The sequence below is a fragment of the Pempheris klunzingeri genome, chromosome 11 (genome assembly GCF_042242105.1).
Source record: "Pempheris klunzingeri isolate RE-2024b chromosome 11, fPemKlu1.hap1, whole genome shotgun sequence".
NCBI lineage: Eukaryota > Metazoa > Chordata > Actinopteri > Acropomatiformes > Pempheridae > Pempheris > Pempheris klunzingeri.
In genome coordinates, this window is record NC_092022.1 from 22,405,065 (window position 1) to 22,427,558 (window position 22,494).

General features: G+C 45.4%; 4 protein-coding genes across 4 annotated transcripts; 1 reads left to right on the plus strand and 3 right to left on the minus strand.

Moving 5' to 3' along the window:
• Positions 1 to 334: 334 nt before the first annotated feature.
• LOC139210374 (tubulin alpha-1C chain-like) lies at positions 335 to 2,908 on the minus strand. The gene is made up of 4 exons (XM_070840408.1): positions 2,820 to 2,908; positions 1,737 to 1,959; positions 1,497 to 1,645; positions 335 to 1,391 (listed from the first exon to the last, which is right to left on the minus strand). The coding sequence occupies exons 1-4, from the start codon at positions 2,820 to 2,822 to the stop codon at positions 417 to 419; spliced, it is 1,350 nt and encodes a 449-aa protein (XP_070696509.1). The 5' UTR covers positions 2,823 to 2,908; the 3' UTR covers positions 335 to 416.
• Positions 2,909 to 5,303: 2,395 nt separating this feature from the next.
• LOC139210375 (tubulin alpha-1C chain) lies at positions 5,304 to 7,793 on the minus strand. Its single transcript, XM_070840410.1, has 4 exons — positions 7,706 to 7,793; positions 6,696 to 6,918; positions 6,458 to 6,606; positions 5,304 to 6,352 (listed from the first exon to the last, which is right to left on the minus strand). The coding sequence occupies exons 1-4, from the start codon at positions 7,706 to 7,708 to the stop codon at positions 5,378 to 5,380; spliced, it is 1,350 nt and encodes a 449-aa protein (XP_070696511.1). The 5' UTR covers positions 7,709 to 7,793; the 3' UTR covers positions 5,304 to 5,377.
• A 4,692-nt stretch (positions 7,794 to 12,485) lies between these two features.
• Positions 12,486 to 15,425, minus strand: LOC139210373 (tubulin alpha chain-like). The gene is made up of 4 exons (XM_070840407.1): positions 15,350 to 15,425; positions 14,114 to 14,336; positions 13,864 to 14,012; positions 12,486 to 13,758 (listed from the first exon to the last, which is right to left on the minus strand). The coding sequence occupies exons 1-4, from the start codon at positions 15,350 to 15,352 to the stop codon at positions 12,778 to 12,780; spliced, it is 1,356 nt and encodes a 451-aa protein (XP_070696508.1). The 5' UTR covers positions 15,353 to 15,425; the 3' UTR covers positions 12,486 to 12,777.
• A 3,982-nt stretch (positions 15,426 to 19,407) lies between these two features.
• Positions 19,408 to 22,363, plus strand: LOC139209404 (tubulin alpha chain). Its single transcript, XM_070839101.1, has 4 exons — positions 19,408 to 19,513; positions 20,636 to 20,858; positions 20,950 to 21,098; positions 21,204 to 22,363. The coding sequence occupies exons 1-4, from the start codon at positions 19,511 to 19,513 to the stop codon at positions 22,182 to 22,184; spliced, it is 1,356 nt and encodes a 451-aa protein (XP_070695202.1). The 5' UTR covers positions 19,408 to 19,510; the 3' UTR covers positions 22,185 to 22,363.
• The last annotated feature ends 131 nt before the right edge of the window (positions 22,364 to 22,494 follow it).

Here is a 22,494-nt window from a genome sequence, read left to right on the forward strand (position 1 = left end):
GCCATCTGCACTTTCATAACAGCAACCATTTCAGGATGGTGTTGAGTTCAAACATCTGTTGAACACCACTGCCCTCAAGTGACTAAAGTAAGTGGCAGCAAGATCAGCTTTATAAGTCAAGTATTTGAGAGTTTGAGTGACAAAATTAATACAGTACAAGGTCCATTAAGTAATCCCATAACCAAAATCAGGGGTCCAAAACTACCATTACTTTGATGCTGCACCAGATAAAAGCACTTTTAGAATTACTGAAGTTACTGGACAGAAAGTGCTACATACTGAAAAAAGCAGTTATTACTGTCCATCTGAGCGTATTAAAGGGGACAAACAATAGTCCAGTCAATGAACAAACTTTATTTTTGACATTGATAAAAAAGGCACAGATCAGAGATCAATACAAGGGAATGTATGCCTGCTTAATACTCCTCCCCTTCATCGTCCTCCCCCAGGCTATCAGCTCCAACCTCCTCATAATCCTTCTCCAGAGCTGCCATGTCCTCCCTGGCCTCAGAGAACTCTCCCTCCTCCATACCCTCACCCACATACCAGTGAACAAAGGCACGCTTAGCGTACATCAGATCAAACTTGTGGTCCAGACGAGCCCAGGCCTCTGCAATAGCAGTGGTGTTGCTCAGCATGCACACGGCCCTCTGGACCTTGGCCAGGTCTCCACCAGGAACTACAGTGGGGGGCTGGTAGTTGATGCCCACCTTGAAACCAGTGGGGCACCAGTCCACAAACTGGATGGAGCGCTTGGTTTTGATAGCGGCAATGGCAGCATTCACATCTTTGGGCACCACATCACCACGGTACAAAAGGCAGCAGGCCATGTATTTGCCGTGGCGAGGGTCACATTTTACCATCTGATTGGCTGGCTCAAAGCAGGCGTTGGTGATCTCTGAAACCGTTAATTGCTCATGGTAAGCCTTCTCAGCGGAGATGACAGGGGCGTATGTGGCCAGAGGGAAGTGGATACGGGGATATGGCACCAAGTTGGTCTGGAACTCTGTCAGATCAACATTGAGGGCGCCATCGAAACGAAGGGAAGCAGTGATGGAGGACACGATCTGACTGATCAACCTGTTCAGGTTGGTGTAACTGGGACGCTCAATATCGAGGTTCCTACGGCAAATATCGTAAATGGCCTCGTTATCTACCATGAAGGCACAATCAGAGTGCTCCAGGGTGGTGTGGGTGGTCAGGATGGAGTTGTAGGGCTCCACCACAGCGGTGGACACCTGGGGGGCTGGGTAGATGGAGAACTCCAGCTTGGACTTCTTGCCGTAATCGACAGACAGACGCTCCATCAGCAGGGAGGTGAAACCAGAGCCGGTGCCACCTCCGAAGCTGTGGAAAACCAGGAAGCCCTGAAGGCCGGTGCACTGGTCAGCCTGAGGACAGAGACGGAGAGACAGTGGTCAGATACAGCAGACAGTTATGTCATTTATTATGAATCAAAATTGGAACCGGATCTCTCCTGATATCAAGTTACGCACCAGTTTGCGAATCCTGTCCATCACCAGGTCGATGATCTCCTTGCCGATGGTGTAGTGTCCACGGGCGTAGTTGTTGGCAGCATCCTCCTTGCCGGTAATCAGCTGCTCAGGGTGGAACAGCTGGCGGTAGGTACCACTGCGCACCTCATCTGTGGAGACAGGGAGAGTCACAAATGACTTGAAGGTTCGACTTCATGACATCAAAAGGCAACTATGATGACTACATGTCTGAGAGCTTACCGATGACAGTGGGCTCCAGGTCCACAAACACTGCTCTGGGGACGTGCTTTCCAGCTCCAGTCTCACTGAAGAAGGTGTTGAAGGAGTCGTCTCCTCCTCCACGAGTCTTGCCACTGGGCATCTGTCCATCCGGCTGGATCCCATGTTCCAGGCAGTAAAGCTCCCAGCAGGCATTGCCAATCTGGACACCAGCCTGGCCGACGTGCACAGAGATACACTCACGCTGGGGAAAGAAAGGAATTAAAAAAAAAAGAAAAAAAGATTAGGTTGATAGCTTGTTAGTGGGAAGCTGTGTTTAGAGGTTCTTGTGCAGATTGTAACTAGGTGCTGCAGGCTTGTCGTCACATGTTGATGCCCGCTTAAGACCTGATTCTGTGTTCAATGACGTGGAAAAAGGGCTCTTTTGTACAGAACCAGATCATCATGACTAGTCACCTGATGACATGCTGCACAGACTTTTACCCTGTGAGGAAAACACCCTGGAGACACAGATACATCACAGATATGCTGCTTATTCACTCATATAGCTCTGAAGAAATGAAGAAAATCGTGTACTGAGAACATTTTCCACATCAAAGTGCTGTGGTGGAACAAAACAAACGCAGCTGCAGATTAAAGATCCTCACAACAAAGTAAAAGCCCTTCACAACATCAAAGATTAAATACATAGAGGCCCATAAGGCTTTTAGTGAATAGGTTTTGTTTGAAAAGCCTGTGTTTGCAGTTTCACAGAGGCCGGGCCCTTTCAAACAGGCGGTAAAACAGAGGAATGTTTCAGGCTCAAAGCACACTGACCTCCGCCAACTGGGTCACCGAAAACCGGAAACAGGCCGCCGCGACTGAACTTGATTTTAGGCTGTACCTGTCGAGTTTGAACGGCCCACTGAAGGCCGGGTTTAACCAACCGTCCTACATTTTCACATTTTTGGATTCAAAAACGTAAACACTTGACGCTGCTTATGTTGATAAGGATTAGGTAGTTCAACTAGGCTGCCATGTGATGACACACTTTCCAGCTTTGAATTCGACTAAGTTTACCCACACGTATATAAAACGTTTACATTATAAATATTCGACACTCACCATGTTTCCTGACGCTGTGGAGGGTGTAGAGGTTTATATTAAGAGGAATAAGAGACTAAGTTAGCTCTCACAGCTCGGCCTTTAGGAGTCCTGTGTAAGAAGTAACTGACGGCTTCAGCTAGGCGGGGCTTTTTATAGATTCTGACCGGGCGGAAAAATCCCGCTGCCTCTCATTGGCTGACTGCGTCACGTGGGAGGATCCCTATTGGTTCAAATTAAACAGTCGTGTTCCGCTTTGCCACGAGCTCTGCAGGAAGTTTGCGAAAGTGGGTCAGAAGACTGAGCGCGTCAGAAACTGACAGGACAGGAAGTGGACACTTTAAAGGGGATTTTAGTAATTTACTCTTTTGTTATGTATCGCATCCATCAGAGCAGCAGTATCTGAGCAGAGTCTGCTAAATACAGCTTATTAATCGGCTGTGTTTTTATTTCTCTTTAACCAACAAACAGTCGTGGAGGTTGTGCTGAGTGCTCAGTACTCAGTGATGGAAAGTAACTAAGTACATTTACTCAAGTGCTGTACTTAAGTACAGTTTTGAGATACTTCTACTTAAAGTATTTTCCATTTCTGCTATTAAATACTTCAACTCCAACACAGTTCAAATGCAAATATTGCTGTTTTTATTCCATTACATTCACTTTATAATTTCCGAGACTTTGTGATTAATACAAAGTATCATCAACAAACATGCTATCAGATACGATTCAATAAAACTTTATTGTTCACAGGGCTGGGGGTGCTGATTTGTAGTTTGGCTTAGGTAAAAAATAATAATTTAAATGCATGACTTCTATTTGTGACAGAGTATTTCTACTCTTTGGTATTGCCATTTTTACTTCATCTGATTACTTCCTCCACCACTCATAGCCAGGTGCTTTATACAGTATAAGTATGACCACCACCATGTGACAGTACTTACAATTAAAAATACTGCATTCAAAATGTCATTTAAGTAAAAGTACACAAGTATTATCAGCAAAATGTACTTTAAGTATGTAAAGAAAAATGGCTCCTGTGACTGATGTTTTATCACGTTGTATTATGTAATGTTAGTATTGATGCATGTGATCAAGGTGGAGCTATTTTTCACTAATTTATATCCATACAGGTAGTTTAGTCCCGTGGTTCCCAACCTGGGGATCAGGCCCCTCCAAGGGGTCAAAAGACAAGTGTAAGGGGTCGCGATGTGATTTGTGACCTTATAATGAACTTCTTTCATTGTTGGAAGTAAAAGGAATGGCACACACACCTTGACCTCACTTTGATAACACTGGTTCTTGTAAAGTCTTATGACAAATCTTAACTGGAGCAGAGAAAAGTTCTTTTGTGGCAGCCGCTTCATAGTTTATCTTTAACTTTCAAGAAATGATTTTGGTACCTGGTAGTTTTTCTTTCCATCCGCTCAACCTTTGTTTCACTCCCGCCACCAGAGGTCCCCATTTATTTAAACATTGTTCCATTTTGCACATGTTGGAAGCCAATTTGAAAGCTATTTCTGTTTTCTCTCAGCCAGTAGTTGCATAATGTTGGAGCACATAACAGGAATTTAATATTTTTCATTAAATGAGAATCTCTGCTATACAGCTGCTCTAAAGGATTTTTAACATTAAAATACTGAATCCCTGTTTGCCTATAAATCAGCACAAGTAAATGTTGAGTTTGTTCACCCTCAAACTATTACTACAGTTGATTTGTTATGTATAATCCGACATCTTACTGCAGCATTCATCTCTACTGTATACTTTGGGCACATTGCATCAGTGTTCCTATATCAACTCACTTTCCAATATTCATCGACACAATTCCAATTAATTCTTACCATAATTGTACAACACAATGTATTGCTAACTTTATGTACTAGACTTTTTTTTTGAGCTGCAATGATTAGAGCAACGATAAGCGGATAAACAGAAAACTAATTGGTAGCTAGTGTGATAATCAATTGTTCCAGGTTCTCAAATGTTAACACTTGCTGCTTTTCTTGTTTTTGCATTGTAACAAAAAAAAGAATATTTGGGGTTCTTGGACTATTTGTCAGACACAAAGTCATTTGCTGAGTTCACCTGGGGCCTCTGTGATACTGCGAAGGACATCTTTCACTGCTCTCTAATGTCCTATAGATCAAATGATTCATGTAGAAAATAACTGGCACACCAATTGTTAACAAAAATTCTTGGATACAGCCCCCGTTTTCTTCCTCATAGCTACCTCTAAGCCCTGTATCTGACTTGGCTGCTGAAACAGTGCAAGGGCCCATGGGGTTTCATAAGGTACACCAGCCAGTCACCAGGGTCATAATCATGTGATTAAGCCAACTGCTTCGCTGGAACAAAGTATTACTAAAGCTGCACCATGTAAAACTACTTCAAACCAGTTTGATCCTGCTCAAGATAGCAGAACGTTTATGGCATTAGTGAGAGGAATGAAACAGTGTTGTCCAACAGTACTCCTGCCCTGTGGAAAGCATTAAAGAGAGCAAACACTTATGCAGTTGATGGATACTTTATTTCTGATAAAGGCACAGATCAGAGATCAATACAAGGGAATGTATGCCTGCTTAATACTCTTCCCCTTCATCCTCCTCCCCCAGGCTATCAGCTCCAACCTCCTCATAATCCTTCTCCAGAGCTGCCATGTCCTCCCTGGCCTCAGAGAACTCTCCCTCCTCCATACCCTCACCCACATACCAGTGAACAAAGGCACGCTTAGCGTACATCAGATCAAACTTGTGGTCCAGACGAGCCCAGGCCTCTGCAATAGCAGTGGTGTTGCTCAGCATGCACACGGCCCTCTGGACCTTGGCCAGGTCTCCACCAGGAACTACAGTGGGGGGCTGGTAGTTGATGCCCACCTTGAAACCAGTGGGGCACCAGTCCACAAACTGGATGGTGCGCTTGGTTTTGATGGTGGCAATGGCAGCATTCACATCTTTGGGCACCACGTCACCACGGAACAGCAGGCAGCAGGCCATGTACTTGCCGTGGCGAGGGTCACATTTTACCAACTGGTTAGCTGGCTCAAAGCAGGCGTTGGTGATTTCTGAAACTGTTAATTGCTCATGGTAAGCCTTCTCAGCGGAGATGACAGGGGCGTAGGTGGCCAGAGGGAAGTGGATACGGGGATATGGCACCAAGTTGGTCTGGAACTCTGTCAGATCAACATTAAGGGCGCCATCGAAACGAAGGGAAGCAGTGATGGAGGACACGATCTGACTGATCAACCTGTTCAGGTTGGTGTAACTGGGACGCTCGATATCGAGGTTCCTACGGCAGATATCGTAGATGGCCTCGTTATCTACCATGAAGGCACAGTCAGAGTGCTCCAGGGTGGTGTGGGTGGTCAGGATGGAGTTGTAGGGCTCCACCACAGCGGTGGAGACCTGGGGGGCTGGGTAGACGGAAAATTCCAGCTTGGACTTCTTGCCGTAATCGACAGACAGACGCTCCATCAGCAGGGAGGTGAAACCAGAGCCGGTGCCACCTCCGAAGCTGTGGAAAACCAGGAAGCCCTGAAGGCCGGTGCACTGGTCAGCCTGAGGACAGAGACGGAGAGACAGTGGTCAGATACAGCAGACAGTTATGTCATTTATTATGAATCAAAATTAGGACCGGATCTCTCCTGATATCAAGTTACGCACCAGTTTACGGATCCTGTCCAGCACCAGGTCGATGATCTCCTTGCCGATGGTGTAGTGTCCACGGGCGTAGTTGTTGGCAGCATCCTCCTTGCCGGTGATCAGCTGCTCAGGGTGGAACAGCTGGCGGTAGGTGCCAGTGCGCACCTCATCTGTGGAGACAGGGAGTCACAAATGACCTGAGGGTTCGACTTCATGACATCAAAAGGAGACTATGATGACTACATGTCTGAGAGCTCACCGATGACAGTGGGCTCCAGGTCCACAAACACTGCTCTGGGGACGTGCTTTCCTGCTCCAGTCTCACTGAAGAAGGTGTTGAAGGAGTCGTCTCCTCCTCCGAGAGTCTTGCCACTGGGCATCTGTCCATCCGGCTGGATCCCATGTTCCAGGCAGTAAAGCTCCCAGCAGGCATTGCCAATCTGGACACCGGCCTGACCAACGTGCACTGAGATACACTCACGCTGGAGGAAAACCACAATTTGCAAGATTTACTTACAATTTAGCCAACTTTGTTTTAACCTTGTTGAAAGCAGCTCTTAATCTGATAATCAACATCATCATCATCATCAAGTCACACAACACACGCTGCAATTTAGCTTCTTAAACTGTATTCAGACACTAAATATAACTGATTATCCATGAATTAAATGTGCCTAAGGCAGAAAAACACATTGAGAATATCATTACAAATCATCAGGATGAGCATATGTTCAGTCACCCAAGACAATACATAGGTGTGGTCATAGTTTTGATACCTTCATCTTTTGAACTAGAAAAGATTTTAGCTTAAGTAATTGATTCATTGATTTAAAAACACAAAACAAAAAAACGGCATACAGCCAGACCCCTAAGATGGGCGGTGGAGCAGGAGTGTGACAAAGCTACTAATGGAGCCCAAGTGGGTCAGTGCGCACATTACAGCAAATAGGAAAACGCTGCAAATGCGATTTAAAAACTTAATATATAGGTTTGGGCTTATAAAATTTGAAATACAACACCAATAATATAAACTACACTGCCTACTCTGAAGCCCAATAAAGACATTGTAACATTGCCATAATATCTGGTTAGCTGCTCTTCACAATAGCCTTTTCTTTCAACGTGGGCAACGCCAATTAATGCAAGTGAAGAGGTTGACCTGACGTCAGTGCCAACAAAGACCCTTTGGCTTAAACTGGTAATGATGGGAGCTCTGGTCCTGGCTAAACTGGCTAAACTGGCTACAACGTCCCATTATTCTATACTCACCATTTTTCCTGACGCTGTGTTTAAAAAATGGGTTGAAATAAGGATAAAGAGGCGATTTTAATTCTCACCGCAGCGTTTCAATGAAGACTGAGTAAGAGAATATTACTGGCTGTTGCTAGGCGGAGCCTTTTATACTCGCCTCGCGAGGGGGCTTGGAGGAAGGGGGGGCAGCTGAATCTGATTGGTCGAGAGTCGGGCGAGCTTCTTTCCTATTGGTTGAAAGGAGCTGCGCTGTCGTCAAAAGGTCCTTTTTTTCACAGGAGACATTTTGATTCGTCAGCTAAGCGCGGGCTGTGCCGGTAACATCAGTCTCGGTCCCGCCCTCCTGCTCTGTGCAGCGTTACAGTCCGCCATGACAGTGTGACTGTCATTGTCTCCATGTTACTTGAACTGTCAGGTTATACAATCAGGAAAGGCACAAGTCGGTCAATAGCTACAATATGAGAGGAGGAACATAACAGGTTTGAGGAGCCAACAAAAAAAAAAAAAAATCGTGATAAATCAGTCTTAGAGACTGTATGGCCACACATTTTTTCTTTCCATACAAATAAGAAATTCAGAATATAATTAAAGTATATCAGAGTATGCTATAACAGAAGGGGGATATTTGAAAAACCTGTGTGGCCTGTGTGTTTATTTTACCCCCAAATACAACATGTACAAAAATTTGCATTCCCTGAAACCAAAGCAGCTAATAGAAATTCAGCCATTGTCAATTTTATTATTGACACGTGTTTTTCATACTATGTTCTGTCAAGAAAAAGGCCTCTTCGCCATCGCAACTACTGCTCGACATATGAAGCCAGTTTGTGGTCTCGACCCTCCTTTTGATCTGATGATTTGGGTCTTTTTTTTTCTGGCCCAACACAACCACCAGAGGTCTCCATGCAGGCTTGTTGGTTTGGATTTCTTCAGTAAATCTGGAGTCATTCGGTTTATTGTCTTGCCAAATTATCCTGTTACACAGGACCTCCATCACCAGGCAGATGTAAAATATTTTTTCTCTGAAGTCAATATTTCATGAGAAAAGCTAATTTAAATTAAATTAATTTAATTTAAATGAATTATCTCTCATTCATCAAAACATGAAAATATCATTTAAAAAAGAAATGCTTCAGTCTGAATTTGAATGTAAAACACAGCACAACACATGGAAAGGCAGAGAAGAAGGATATAATGGAGTTAACTAATAGTGAACAAGAAGTGCGTTAAATCCTCACAGATGAAAAAAGTCTTTCAGAGATTTGATAGTCATAAGCCATTCAAATGCAAATGCAAGATATTGTATTTGTGCATATTATATTTTTCAGGCCCGCTCCCCTCCCTCCTCCCCCTCCTCCCCCTCCTGCCCTCCTTCACCCCCAGCGGAGTGAACGCCTATTTCCTCATAATCCTTCTCCAGAGCTGCCATGTCCTCTCTGGCCTCTCCCTCCTCCATACCCTCACCCACATACCAGTGAACAAAGGCACGCTTAGCGTACATCAGATCACCAGTGTGCGGATCCTGTCCAGCACCAGGTCGATGATCTCCTTGCCGATGGTGTAGTGTCCACGGGCGTAGTTGTAGGCAGCATCCTCCTTGTCAGTGATCAGCTGCTCGGGGTGGAACAGCTAGCAGTGAGTCCTCATGCACACCTCATCTGTAAGGAAGGAGATGAACATAAGTTATTGAAGCGTTTCACTGACTGAGTGGAAAAAACTAGAAGTACAACATAAGTAATATTTAATGAGTTCACCGATGACAGTGGGCTCCAGGTCCACAAACACTGCTCTGGGGACGTGCTTTCCAGCTCCAGTTTCACTGAAGAAGGTGTTGAAAGAATCGTCTCCTCCTCCAGTGGCTTTGTCACTGGGCATCTGTCCGTCAGGCTGAATCCCATGTTCCAGGCAGTAAAGCTCCCAGCAGGCATTGCCAATTTGGACACCGGCCTGACCGACGTGGATGGAGATACACTCACGCTGGGGAAAGAAAAAAAAAACTGGGAAGTTATTTGACTGATACATTTATTTAGATATGCTGCATCGGAAACACTGAAAAATATCTAGGATGGAGATACACTCACGCTGTGGTGCAGAGAAAGAAGATTTGGATTAAAATCTCAAGCTTTGTACTTCTGCGCATTTAGAATGAATGTGTTTTTGCCAGACAGCCTTTAAATGAACTAGCAGTGCATCATAGACTGTTTCACTTTGTTCTCCACACCTTGCACGACAAGCCTTCACTGTTACACAGTCTGACAGCGGGTCAGCCTATCATTTATTTCACAGGAGCCCGGTGCATTTTCTGATGTAACAAAGGGCCGTCTGTATTGCACACAGGATTACTGTAGTGAGAGGGGATAATCTAGGTCACACATTGTGCTGTCTCTTTAAAAAGCCACATTCACATTCCACACTGGGAATACGAGATTCCCCTGAAAACTGGAATTTGTTTACAGTACAAAGTGCTCTTTTAGAGGGCTTGTGGCATGTGTCAATTTACCATAAAATCAGTTTTTGAACAAGGTGCATTGAATTACATTTATATAAAAGCTAAAAAAAAAAATTTGTGACACAGTTAATGTCAAGCGAGTGTCAAACTGAGCTGATTTAGAGGAGTTATGTGGGAAGAGGATTCAAGTGGCAGGGCAGGAATGCAGTGGAAAATATTTGAAAATTGATAATATTTTCATTTGTCTAACAACAGGCATATTGACATTTAAACATTTTACAGATAAAAACAAAATATTTAAAATGTGACTTACCCTGACGGCTTATCGATCTTATTCAATGCAATGAGACGAGGCAGAGGAGTATTTGCGCCTGAGACGCCACGTTCTGCCTCTCGAGGAGGACAGGTGAAGTCCCCTCCTCTGCCTCATTCATATCCAGAACCAGAACAAGCAAGACACTGAGCAGTTTAAATTATCCTCCCAAATATTCCTGAACAACTGAAATCAAGAGTTACCTAATGACTCCCACCAGGTCTGTTTCACAAGACGTACATACTGTCGGCCCTAATGTACAAATATTCATGTGTTTTCCTCCACACAGAAATTATATTAGTGAGTCTGATACCTCTGGAACAATTCAAGACAATTATAACCTCTAGTGTATGCAGTCTTATGTCTGGGTGTGTATGTGTGTACGTATACCTGTAAATAAATAAGTCTATATATTGTTTTATTTTATTTTATCTTATTCTATTCTAAATGTAATTATTCATATATATTCTGTGCGTAGCATGAAGGCATTACAATGTACATTTCATTATGCAACCCTGTGTTGTAAAATAACAATTAAATGACCATAAAATGTACATATTTCTAACCCCATGTTACTATTATCTTTTTTTTTTTTAATCATTTTCATTTCAGTTTAGTTTGATTTTTGGCTCAAAATAGTTAAAATACACGTACAATTACAAAGGACAGAACAGAGATATGTGAGATGGGACACCCTGATAAGCTGTATGGATTTTGAGAACAGGGGCCCGGACCCGACGCACACAGTATTAATACATTTAGGTTTACTAGCACGTTGTCAAGAAATGTTTAAGAAGTGTTTGACAGTAATATTCACAATCTACAAAATGCCTGAGCCTGACCAAACCTAGAAAATGACAGAAACAGCATCATCAGCTGGGCTGAAACTGGAAGTTGAGTAAATGAGGCACCGTGGACAGTCTACCTGTAGAACAACATAAAAATGCACCAGCTAAGGCTGGTGGTCTTATGTGCTTTTATTGTTACTGATTTTGGCTGGTCTTAGCAGGACAGAGATACTCTGATGATGGTTAAGGTGCCAGCTGAAACAAGCTGACTGTCCAACCTGCTAAAACAGCTGATGCTCCAAGTCCACACTGCACACGCCTACACTGCAGTGGCCCTGAGCACTCAACACACAGCAGCTTAATAAAACACAACTACTTCTGCCCCCCCACCCCTCCTAAATTCTGCATTATGTCAAATCAGTGAAGATCTTTCATTATTTCTGCATTTAAAATGCAAACTGTGTATCCATACAGTATGGTGTCCATTAAGTGTTTCCTTTCTGTGGGGAAAAGAAATCATGTGGATGCTGTGATCTGGTCAGTGGCAGGCTGTGTATAATACGGAGCAGATACGGTGGAGGATGCATACTTTAATATCTAACCATTTTCCAATAACCCAGGACAAACCCTGACACTGCACACACACACACACACACACACACACACACACACACACACACACACACACACACACACACATCCAGGTGACAGATGTTGAGAAGACATTAGGTAAATCCAGGGTTAAACAGTAAGAGATGCATCCATCATAACAGCGAACTTTCCCCACTGTGGGATCAATAAAAAGTTTTTTTGTTCTATCTTATCTCTTATTTAAATTCTGTCTCTGCATAGAACATATGCTGATGTGTTCTGTACCAGTCAGATTTCAGTTTTTGCACGCTTTTGTTTATAAATGTTGAATTATGAAGGTAAAAAAATGCCAATATTTCATAGCTGAAACACTGACATGCATAACTGAGCTCGAGTCAAAATCTTACTTTTCTCTCATTTAAGATTTATTCAAAAAAAAAATAATAATAATAATAACTGGGAAAACTCTGAGCCAGTTCAATATGATGGTTCAAACACTCATTTCAAAGATTTAAAAGTAGAATAAAGCACTGGGTATTGGGTAATACTACCACAAAACACATATATATTAAACATACATTATTTTAATGAAAAAATGAGACAGACAACTTCATCATGTTACAGGAAATTTATTGAAAGACATTTTTGGATTTGTTGTACAAACATTTTGGAATGTCATTGACAACATTTTTGAAGCAATTGTTTCCTGATTAAGAAGCAACTCATCTTCCTTTCAATACTCCTCTTCCTCACCCTCAAAGCCGTAAGCTTCAGCCTCACAACCCTGTCACATCCTCTCTGGCCCCATCACAGGAACTTAAACATTGACATTTTCAGGAGTTTAGTTCTGAACAGCCAAACTGGTAATTAATAGACGGACATTTGTTGGAATGTATTTAAGAGTGAATGGAATCAGTTATTTCCTGTTTGTCTAAATCCTTTATGTCGTTTAATATTCCTCTCCCTCCTCCTCTCCCTCACCCTCAATGGAGTCAACGCCAACCTCCTCATAATCCTTCTCCAGAGCTGCCATGTCCTCCCTGGCCTCAGAGAACTCTCCCTCCTCCATACCCTCACCCACATACCAGTGAACAAAGGCACGCTTAGCGTACATCAGATCAAACTTGTGGTCCAGACGAGCCCAGGCCTCTGCAATAGCAGTGGTGTTGCTCAGCATGCACACGGCCCTCTGGACCTTGGCCAGGTCTCCACCAGGAACTACAGTGGGGGGCTGGTAGTTGATGCCCACCTTGAAACCAGTGGGGCACCAGTCCACAAACTGGATGGAGCGCTTGGTTTTGATGGTGGCAATGGCAGCATTCACATCTTTGGGCACCACATCACCACGGTACAAAAGGCAGCAGGCCATGTATTTGCCGTGGCGAGGGTCACATTTTACCATCTGATTGGCTGGCTCAAAGCAGGCGTTGGTGATCTCAGACACTGAGAGCTGCTCATGGTAAGCCTTCTCAGCGGAGATGACAGGGGCGTAGGTGGCCAGAGGGAAGTGGATACGGGGATATGGCACCAAGTTGGTCTGGAACTCTGTCAGATCAACATTAAGGGCGCCATCGAAACGAAGGGAAGCAGTGATGGAGGACACGATCTGACCGATTAGCCTATTGAGGTTGGTGTAACTGGGACGCTCGATATCGAGGTTCCTACGGCAGATATCGTAAATGGCCTCATTATCTACCATGAAGGCACAGTCAGAGTGCTCCAGGGTGGTGTGGGTGGTCAGGATGGAGTTGTAGGGCTCCACCACAGCGGTGGAGACCTGGGGGGCTGGGTAGATGGAGAACTCCAGCTTGGACTTCTTGCCGTAATCGACAGACAGACGCTCCATCAGCAGGGAGGTGAAACCAGAGCCGGTGCCACCTCCGAAGCTGTGGAAAACCAGGAAGCCCTGAAGGCCGGTGCACTGGTCAGCCTGAGGACAGAGACGGAGAGACAGTGGTCAGATACAGCAGACAGTTATGTCATTTATTATGAATCAAAATTGGCACCAGATCTCTCCTGATATCAAGTTACGCACCAGTTTGCGGATCCTGTCCAGCACCAGGTCGATGATCTCCTTGCCGATGGTGTAGTGTCCACGGGCGTAGTTATTGGCAGCATCCTCCTTGCCGGTGATCAGCTGCTCAGGGTGGAACAGCTGGCGGTAGGTACCACTGCGCACCTCATCTGTAAGGAAGTTAGCATAAAATTGAATTCTACAGCTGTGCTGACGGAGGTGAAAATTTAAATAAAAAAGGGAATTATAATAATATACATTTAGAGCTTACCGATGACAGTGGGCTCCAGGTCCACAAACACTGCTCTGGGGACGTGCTTTCCAGCTCCAGTCTCACTGAAGAAGGTGTTGAAGGAATCGTCTCCTCCTCCGATGGTCTTATCACTGGGCATCTGTCCGTCCGGCTGGATCCCATGTTCCAGGCAGTAAAGCTCCCAGCAGGCATTGCCAATCTGGACACCGGCCTGACCGACGTGGATAGAGATACACTCACGCTGGAGGAAAGGAAAAAAAAAGGGGAAGTTATTTGACTGATACATTTATTTAGATATGCTGCATCGGAAACACTGAAAAATATCTAACATTATGAAAATGCTTTTACTTCATCTTCTACTTCATTTTATTCTGACATGTCCCGGATGAAGAAGTGGGCTTTTAGATTGAACTTTGCGACCATTTAAGATAAATATTAAGTCTATATTGTGGAAACAAATGTCAGCTTCTTAAAGTATTAAGAAGCTTCAGTTGTTTATTCTTAATGATAATGTTCATATAAGATATTATATTTAAATTAATTAGCATTAAAAACAGTGCAGCTACAGATCGACTAGACTCAGTTGTTTTCTGGCGCACTGCGTTCTGTCTGGAACCACGTTGCTATGCGACAAGCCCATCACTCTGGCAACGGATGACGGTTGCTGGAATTAGAGTGAAACCGTTGAAAACCGTTAACCTCAAACCGGCAGGTGTCTGTCCGCCAGCTTACAGCAGCAGAGGATACGGAGGTAAGTCCCCCTCCATCTGGACCAGCAGCAGCTATCGGGGGACATTTCAGCGGTGCCCATTACCAGCATGAATCTTTAATGCCGTGCGCCATGGTGACAGCGCATTTCAGCCATTACTCCTCACGGATAGGGTTTCTCTGGGTGCGGAACATCTGAGGACCGCTTGTGCGCATCTTCTTACCGCTGCAGGGCAGCGCTGCCCCGAGAGGTGGTGGCCGGTGTTGTTCAGTCTGCCCGCCACGTAGGCTTTCTGACGTTTACGTGACCCATCCGGGACCAGGACGTCTTCTCCACCAAACCTCACACTTAATTCACATTTCTAACTAAAAATGTCGCAGCTGAAGTGAAGTTTAGTGATAGCACAGGCTCTCATCACCACTTTTCCATCCTGTTCACTCCCCTCATCCTCACACACACACACACACAGGTCACGTCTCTAGTAAGTGGAAGCAAAGATGTAAACCTCAAACATGGCTATTAATGAACTTTTGAGAATTTCTTACCATTTTGTGATGATGTAGTTGCGGTCGAGGGTTGCAGAAGCTCCTCGGCGGAGAGTCTTACAATTCGACAGTTATGGGGTCGATGTAAGAGATAATGGCGCACATGAGGATGGACAGCGGTATATATGCAAGTGCAGCTCCGGCGCCGGTCGCTCCTGCGCCCTGATTGGTCGATCTCCTGTCGGTCTGACGTTTCGGACCCGTCCGCGGCTTTGTATTGGACGAGCCGCTGTCCCGCTGCAAAGACCGCCTCGCAGACCCCACCCGATTCCCGACATCCTTTTGTGCTGCAAGCATGGCGCTTCTTATTGTGAGGAGAAATGCTGCGTAATTTAATGCCAGACAGGAGAGGCCCAGTCTGCAGCCATGCTGCAAACAGCCTGCGTGCACGGCCACATTAAAGAATAATCCATCCTCACAGAATAACATGTAACTGATTTATTTCTTAGATTTTAGCGGGGCCCACACATCACACTTGCCTGAGCACCTGCCAGTATAAAATCAAGCAGGAGATCTGCCTGGATTTGAAGCTCTGGGATGCTTTCTACGCTGCCTCAGCTTTCACAAAGATTGGGATGTTGATAGAATTGTTATATTCTGCCCAAAAGCAATATCAAGAAATATGCATCTGCTGTTCATGCAAATACGTAGTTTGAAAGGTGTTACCCTGTAGACATCAACTGTTACAACATTAGTCCAGTCAATCACTGCTATTTGCTGTATTTTTGGTGAATTTTCACTCCGACCATGTGTCCTGTCTAGCTTCCTATCATACAAACGTGATACGACATGCAGTTTGTCAAGTTATCTTCATATTTTTTGGTAAATCACTGCATTTTGGCCTGTAAGGTGGCTGTGGGTTTTATTGAGCAGCAGAAGCAGCTGATTTTATATTAAATCTATATTAAGTTATTCTATCCAAGATAAATGAGGTCAAACTGCCCAGTCATAGATGAGGAACATGGAGACTACGGGGAGCCACATACGCCCAACCCCCACACCCTCCGCCCAAGATTTAACCGTTGCTAGGAAATGAATAGTGGAGTTGCCTGGATACAGCCCAGTATCCACACAGACCGCCTTTATCTGGAAGTCACGTGACTGGGCTTAAATGGCAGCATTAAGGGGCTGCAGTGCAGCTGCCTCTGTGGGGGGATGTGAGGCGCCTCAGCCACCTCTTTTCCAAAATGTTTCCCCCTGATGTCGTGTGTCTGTTTGTCTGTAGCAAGTGTCTGCACTTGCTCTGACCTACAAGCGCATGTGTCCTTGTCTTATAACAGTGATGACTAAAAAAATAAATGTCAGGAGGAGGGCAGGGTGTGGCCTCTGCAGCACAAGATGTATGGCAGCATTGTGGCTCAGCGCTTATGTTCACACGCCAGTTACAGTAATGTAACTGGATGTGTGTAGCAGCTTACAGTGAGAAAGACTGTAAATTGTTCCGTCAGTGGGCCTAAAGAAGAGCCCAGAAAAAACTAACAGACAGTTAAGCATCTTGGTTGCTAACAACAAGGGAAACTCTATGGCACCAGTTGTCCCAGAGGCAGGAATCCCCTCTTTTTGGCAAATCATTTTGGACTCCATCAATGAAGTCCAAAAACTCCATCCAGTCAATGCTTCTGCATAATCTTCTCCTAGTGTTTCTGATTTCAGATATCTGATGCATTGAGAAAAGTGAAGAGATTTTCTTGGGCCAGCTGATCAAATTTATTCACTGTGAAAAAGCTTGTTTAAATTTTTTAAAAAAGAGCTACCAGCCTTATATATGTCATTTGAAAGCTTGCACTGACAAATTTAAATTCAAGTCAAGTAAATTCTATCTGTATAGCCCAAATCACAGATAACAAATTTGCCTTATAAGAGCTTTACAACCTGTCCACCACACAACACATGTATCCTGAGACCCTTGATTCAGATAAAGAAATACCCCATTATTCTCCCAGGGTGGACAGACGTGCAGTAGATGTGATGTCTACAGAACGGACAAAGAAATAATCACAGCATGAACAAATCATGATGACAAAATTACACAAGCTGAAGAATATGGACCCAGCATCATTACCTCCTCCCTGCCTAAGACAACACAGGAGGAGAGGACAGAGATCCAGATCCAGACCTCTGGAATGAGACGCCGACAGCCTCAGAGAGAGAAGGTGTCCCAGGATGGCTGATGGTCCAGTGCAGGGGAGCCTGAACGAAAAAAGACTACAGAGAGAGAGAGAGAAAAGTCTTGGGTTGTTGTGGGGGACGAAAACCACAGAGTGTCAGTGAGATGCTGTGGTTTTCACAAAGTTTCCAGTAAAGCATCTTTTAATAAATGGCTTAATTGGTCATCTACTGTGTTACACTTGTCTGTCTGTGTGTGTGTGTGTGTGTGTGTCCAGCATCTCCTGTGTCTGCTGTTGTAACTTGTGTTAAAAATAAGGAAAATGTCAGAATAGCTAAAATGGTTTGAAATGACAATCGGTTTGTTGTTTTATTGTTTTTGATTAGCAGAAGCGACTGTGGACCTCCAGGACGGTGTTGTTGAGGTCCTGCCCCACCCCTGCAACCTCACAGCAGTCAAACAAAATATATGCAGATGAAGTAATCAAGGATACTGTCTTCTTTTATCTGACTGCATCTGCATCGCAACATTGGACTCAGGGTCTCTGCAGTGACAGATGGAGAACACGCCTCTTCACTTAGTTAGGTATCATGTTCTCTCTTCTCAGGATGCAGTGCGGTCAGTTTCATGCCATGGAGGACCACTCCCATCTCTCCAGCATTCCCATCCTCCGTCCCTGCTCTTGGTGTGCAGCTGCTCAGACACTCCCTGTCTCAGCAGCTGCCTGGGAGGAGGAGGAGGAGGAGGAGGAGGAAGAGGAGGAGGAGAAAGAGGGGCGGAGAATGTTCTCTCAAGAAGTCCTGGCTGGGAGCCATGGCTGCTTCCTGCCTCTTTCATCCCCTGCCGTTCATATTGAGGACAGGGACCAGAAAAAGCTGCTAGTAAATCATGCATCCTCACTTGCCTGCTGAATAAATGATGACGACTCCCACGCTATGGTGGGTGTTCTGACAGAAAAGGTTTGGCTAAAGCTGAGGATATTTTTTTCAGGCTTGTCGCCTTGGAAGGTGCTGATTATGTTGGAAACACTATGCAAGCCTCTTTTCAAATTGCTGTAATTCCCGGCAGGATTCAAGACAGCTTAAAGCTCAAGGACTTAAGGGAGCCACACCGTGAAGACGGACCTTAGTCAATGCACATGCCTCAATGCAACCATTATGCCACATAAACTGCAATTCAGGCAATTTCAGTTCCTCAGACAAGACAGAAACACACCCCAAACTCAGTCCAGCTGAACAGCAGAAGCACTGAGAGACAGGCAGACACGCAGCCACGTGATCGGCCCACTGAATGACATCATTGCAGAGAATCTAGGACAAAGAGGGAGGAGAGCTGGAGAGCTGGCATGCCGGGTGGATACCATGGCAGGCCTCAGCCGCAGCGTGAACACCCGGCTGATATCAGCTCCAGCGGGATGGAAGCATCTTGTGCAGCAGAAGCATGCAGCCATTTTGCATCAGGAGCACTGAGCACTCACAAAAAGAAACATATCATAAATTAGACAGAATCTGCTCATGGCTAGCTCACATTCTGCAGCTTTACACTGATTTGCAGTTTGCCACATATAAATCATAGATGTGTGCAGTCTTTGCTCATTCCTCTGCATGCATAATCAATTAGCTTTGTTTGAACTGGCCCTTTATTCAACAAGAAGGACCTGAGAGTTGTTTGCACATTGTCCCACAATTTAATGTTCACACTCTTAATAAGATCTCTACCATCCAGTGACATGTGTTTGACTGCAGTGCGCTTCAAGAGCACACTGTACAATGACAGCTCTGTTCAGGTTTGAGTGGAAAACAGAGAAGAGCGTGGTTTCAGCAGCTTCACCGAGCAGTGCTAGTAAAACAGGGTTTTTTTCCTCCACAGTGCACAGAAGCACAGAACCCTGCCTGCCCTGCATATATAAAGCTGAGAGCACCGCCCTCCCATTCAGCAGTTGTTGCAGCGACCCCGTTGGGTACAACACGCGACGCAAACCCACCGTTTTTAAAAAAGCCTTTTTCTTCACATTTTCTCCTCCTCCTCTTCCTCTTTGAACCTCAAACGAAAAAATGGTAAGTTCCTCTCTCCTCACCTGTCTGTCTGGGCTTTATGGGGCAGAGATGAAGGGCGCGCGGCAGTCGGCGTCTCGGTTGTGACACGACGTCGCCGTGAGGTCTCCATCTCTGGATGAGCCTCTCCCAACATGACCAACGGGGGGGTTTGCACCTGCTTTATGGCTGCACCGGCATTTTAACAGTGGCTGTACTCACATTTAGGGATGAGGGATGAGGAGTGTGTCTGCTGTGGATGGACAGGCAGTCTGCGGCAGAGGCTCGGTGTGACTGTCATTGTGTGGAGATGAGAACAATGCACCGATTACTTGCTCTAACAGACACTCAGGAGGAAACATCACGCAGTGTTTGTGAAGTGGCAGCGTTATTTGTCTTTCTCTCTAGATTCTGATTTAGCCAAATTTGACAAAAGGTGTCAATACACCACAAATGAGACACCTTGCAAATGCCCTACCCCGCTTGGCTGCAGGGAGGGGCAGGCTGGGTGGGGATGGATGGAGACATCCCGCTATCGTTTCTTTTAGGATACAGCAGCAAATGTCATTTTAGTCTCATCCATAATTATCGTAAATGGGTGCAGCGTAAAGTTGGAAAGGGTTCATTTAAATTACCAGCCATCGCGCAATTTCTTTCATTTTTTTCCCACAAGCACATGTCTAGTACACAAATGACAGTCGTGATTGCGGTGGTGTCCTTTATTTTCTTCCCGAGCATCCGCTGTGACCGTGCATCCTTCAGGCACGGTGGAATATTCCAGGCTTGATGCGCGCACGCGAATGAATTTGCATTGGTGCTTATGTTTGCAAAAAAGGGAGAGTGTAGGTGGAAAAGACAGGAGGACAAAAAAGACAGGAGGAAAGACGAGAGCAACGTCCTGGCTAGGTGGGGGCTGCTGTCAGGCTTTTCTGTCCCCTGCGGATTGAGGTGCAATGAGATGCCTCCTGCTGCACTCCCTGATGCTCTCAGATAGGGGGAGCAGCTGAATGTTTCATCAAGCATTCATGGGACAATTATGGTGGTGGATTTCATGTAAAAGACAGCAGTGTCTGTAAAATACTGTGAAATTAAACCGAAATGTATCACAGGTAAATAACTTCCCTGTTCTTTTTTTTCTTTCCCCAGCGTGAGTGTATCTCTATCCACGTTGGTCAGGCCGGTGTCCAGATTGGCAATGCCTGCTGGGAGCTTTACTGCCTGGAACATGGGATTCAGCCGGACGGACAGATGCCCAGTGACAAGACTCTCGGAGGAGGAGACGACTCCTTCAACACCTTCTTCAGTGAGACTGGAGCTGGAAAGCACGTCCCCAGAGCAGTGTTTGTGGACCTGGAGCCCACTGTCATCGGTAAGCTCTCAGACATGTAGTCATCATAGTCGCCTTTTGATGTCATGAAGTCGAACCCTCAGGTCATTTGTGACTCTCCCTGTCTCCACAGATGAGGTGCGCACTGGCACCTACCGCCAGCTGTTCCACCCTGAGCAGCTGATTACCGGCAAGGAGGATGCTGCCAACAACTACGCCCGTGGACACTACACCATCGGCAAGGAGATCATCGACCTGGTGCTGGACAGGATCCGCAAACTGGTGTGTAACTTGATATCAGGAGAGATCCGGTCCTAATTTTGAGTCATAATAAATGACATATCTGTCTGCTGTATCTGACCACTGTCTCTCCGTCTCTGTCCTCAGGCTGACCAGTGCACCGGCCTTCAGGGCTTCCTGGTTTTCCACAGCTTTGGAGGTGGCACCGGCTCTGGTTTCACCTCCCTGCTGATGGAGCGTCTGTCTGTCGATTACGGCAAGAAGTCCAAGCTGGAGTTCTCCATCTACCCAGCCCCCCAGGTGTCCACCGCTGTGGTGGAACCCTACAACTCCATCCTGACCACCCACACCACCCTGGAGCACTCTGACTGTGCCTTCATGGTAGATAACGAGGCCATCTACGATATTTGCCGTAGGAACCTCGATATCGAGCGTCCCACTTACACCAACCTGAACAGGTTGATCAGTCAGATCGTGTCCTCCATCACTGCTTCCCTTCGTTTCGATGGCGCCCTCAATGTTGATCTGACAGAGTTCCAGACCAACTTGGTGCCATATCCCCGTATCCACTTCCCTCTGGCCACCTACGCCCCTGTCATCTCCGCTGAGAAGGCTTACCATGAGCAGCTCTCAGTGTCTGAGATCACCAACGCCTGCTTTGAGCCAGCCAATCAGATGGTAAAATGTGACCCTCGCCACGGGAAGTACATGGCCTGCTGCCTGCTGTTCCGTGGTGATGTGGTGCCCAAAGATGTGAATGCTGCCATTGCCACCATCAAAACCAAGCGCACCATCCAGTTTGTGGACTGGTGCCCCACTGGTTTCAAGGTGGGCATCAACTACCAGCCCCCCACTGTAGTTCCTGGTGGAGACCTGGCCAAGGTCCAGAGGGCCGTGTGCATGCTGAGCAACACCACTGCTATTGCAGAGGCCTGGGCTCGTCTGGACCACAAGTTTGATCTGATGTACGCTAAGCGTGCCTTTGTTCACTGGTATGTGGGTGAGGGTATGGAGGAGGGAGAGTTCTCTGAGGCCAGGGAGGACATGGCAGCTCTGGAGAAGGATTATGAGGAGGTTGGCGTTGACTCCATTGAGGGTGAGGGAGAGGAGGAGGGAGAGGAATATTAAGTCATACTAAGTACAAAAAGGCATTAGCTAAAGAGGAAACAATTGATTGCAATGTGTTCTTCAATGCATTCCAAACAGAAATGTTTGTTTATCAATTACCAGTTTGGCTGTTCAGAATAAAACTCCTGAGAAATGTCAAGTTTGGCTCTGTTCTAAATAAAATTCCTGTGACATGTGAATTTCTTTGTCTTTCATTAATCCAAACTTAATATACTCCAAGTCGAGTGAATCATGCTACACAATGTTGAAATTCGAATGTTTGAGCTATCTCATGTGATTAAGTTGTAGATTTGTAACACTAAGAATTTAA

Excerpts from the sequence above, each read along its gene's own strand:
- LOC139210373 (XM_070840407.1), bottom strand. Across the intron at positions 14,013-14,113 it reads CCTGGAGCCCACTGTCATCG|ATGAGGTGCGCAGTGGTACC; the intron begins GTAAGCTCTAAA and ends ACTTCCTTACAG. Across the intron at positions 13,759-13,863 it reads TGGACAGGATCCGCAAACTG|GCTGACCAGTGCACCGGCCT; the intron begins GTGCGTAACTTG and ends CTCTGTCCTCAG.
- LOC139210375 (XM_070840410.1), bottom strand. Across the intron at positions 6,607-6,695 it reads CCTGGAGCCCACTGTCATCG|ATGAGGTGCGCACTGGCACC; the intron begins GTGAGCTCTCAG and ends CTGTCTCCACAG. Across the intron at positions 6,353-6,457 it reads TGGACAGGATCCGTAAACTG|GCTGACCAGTGCACCGGCCT; the intron begins GTGCGTAACTTG and ends CTCTGTCCTCAG.
- LOC139209404 (XM_070839101.1), top strand. Across the intron at positions 20,859-20,949 it reads CCTGGAGCCCACTGTCATCG|ATGAGGTGCGCACTGGCACC; the intron begins GTAAGCTCTCAG and ends CTGTCTCCACAG. Across the intron at positions 21,099-21,203 it reads TGGACAGGATCCGCAAACTG|GCTGACCAGTGCACCGGCCT; the intron begins GTGTGTAACTTG and ends CTCTGTCCTCAG.
- LOC139210374 (XM_070840408.1), bottom strand. Across the intron at positions 1,646-1,736 it reads CCTGGAGCCCACTGTCATCG|ATGAGGTGCGCAGTGGTACC; the intron begins GTAAGCTCTCAG and ends CTGTCTCCACAG. Across the intron at positions 1,392-1,496 it reads TGGACAGGATTCGCAAACTG|GCTGACCAGTGCACCGGCCT; the intron begins GTGCGTAACTTG and ends CTCTGTCCTCAG.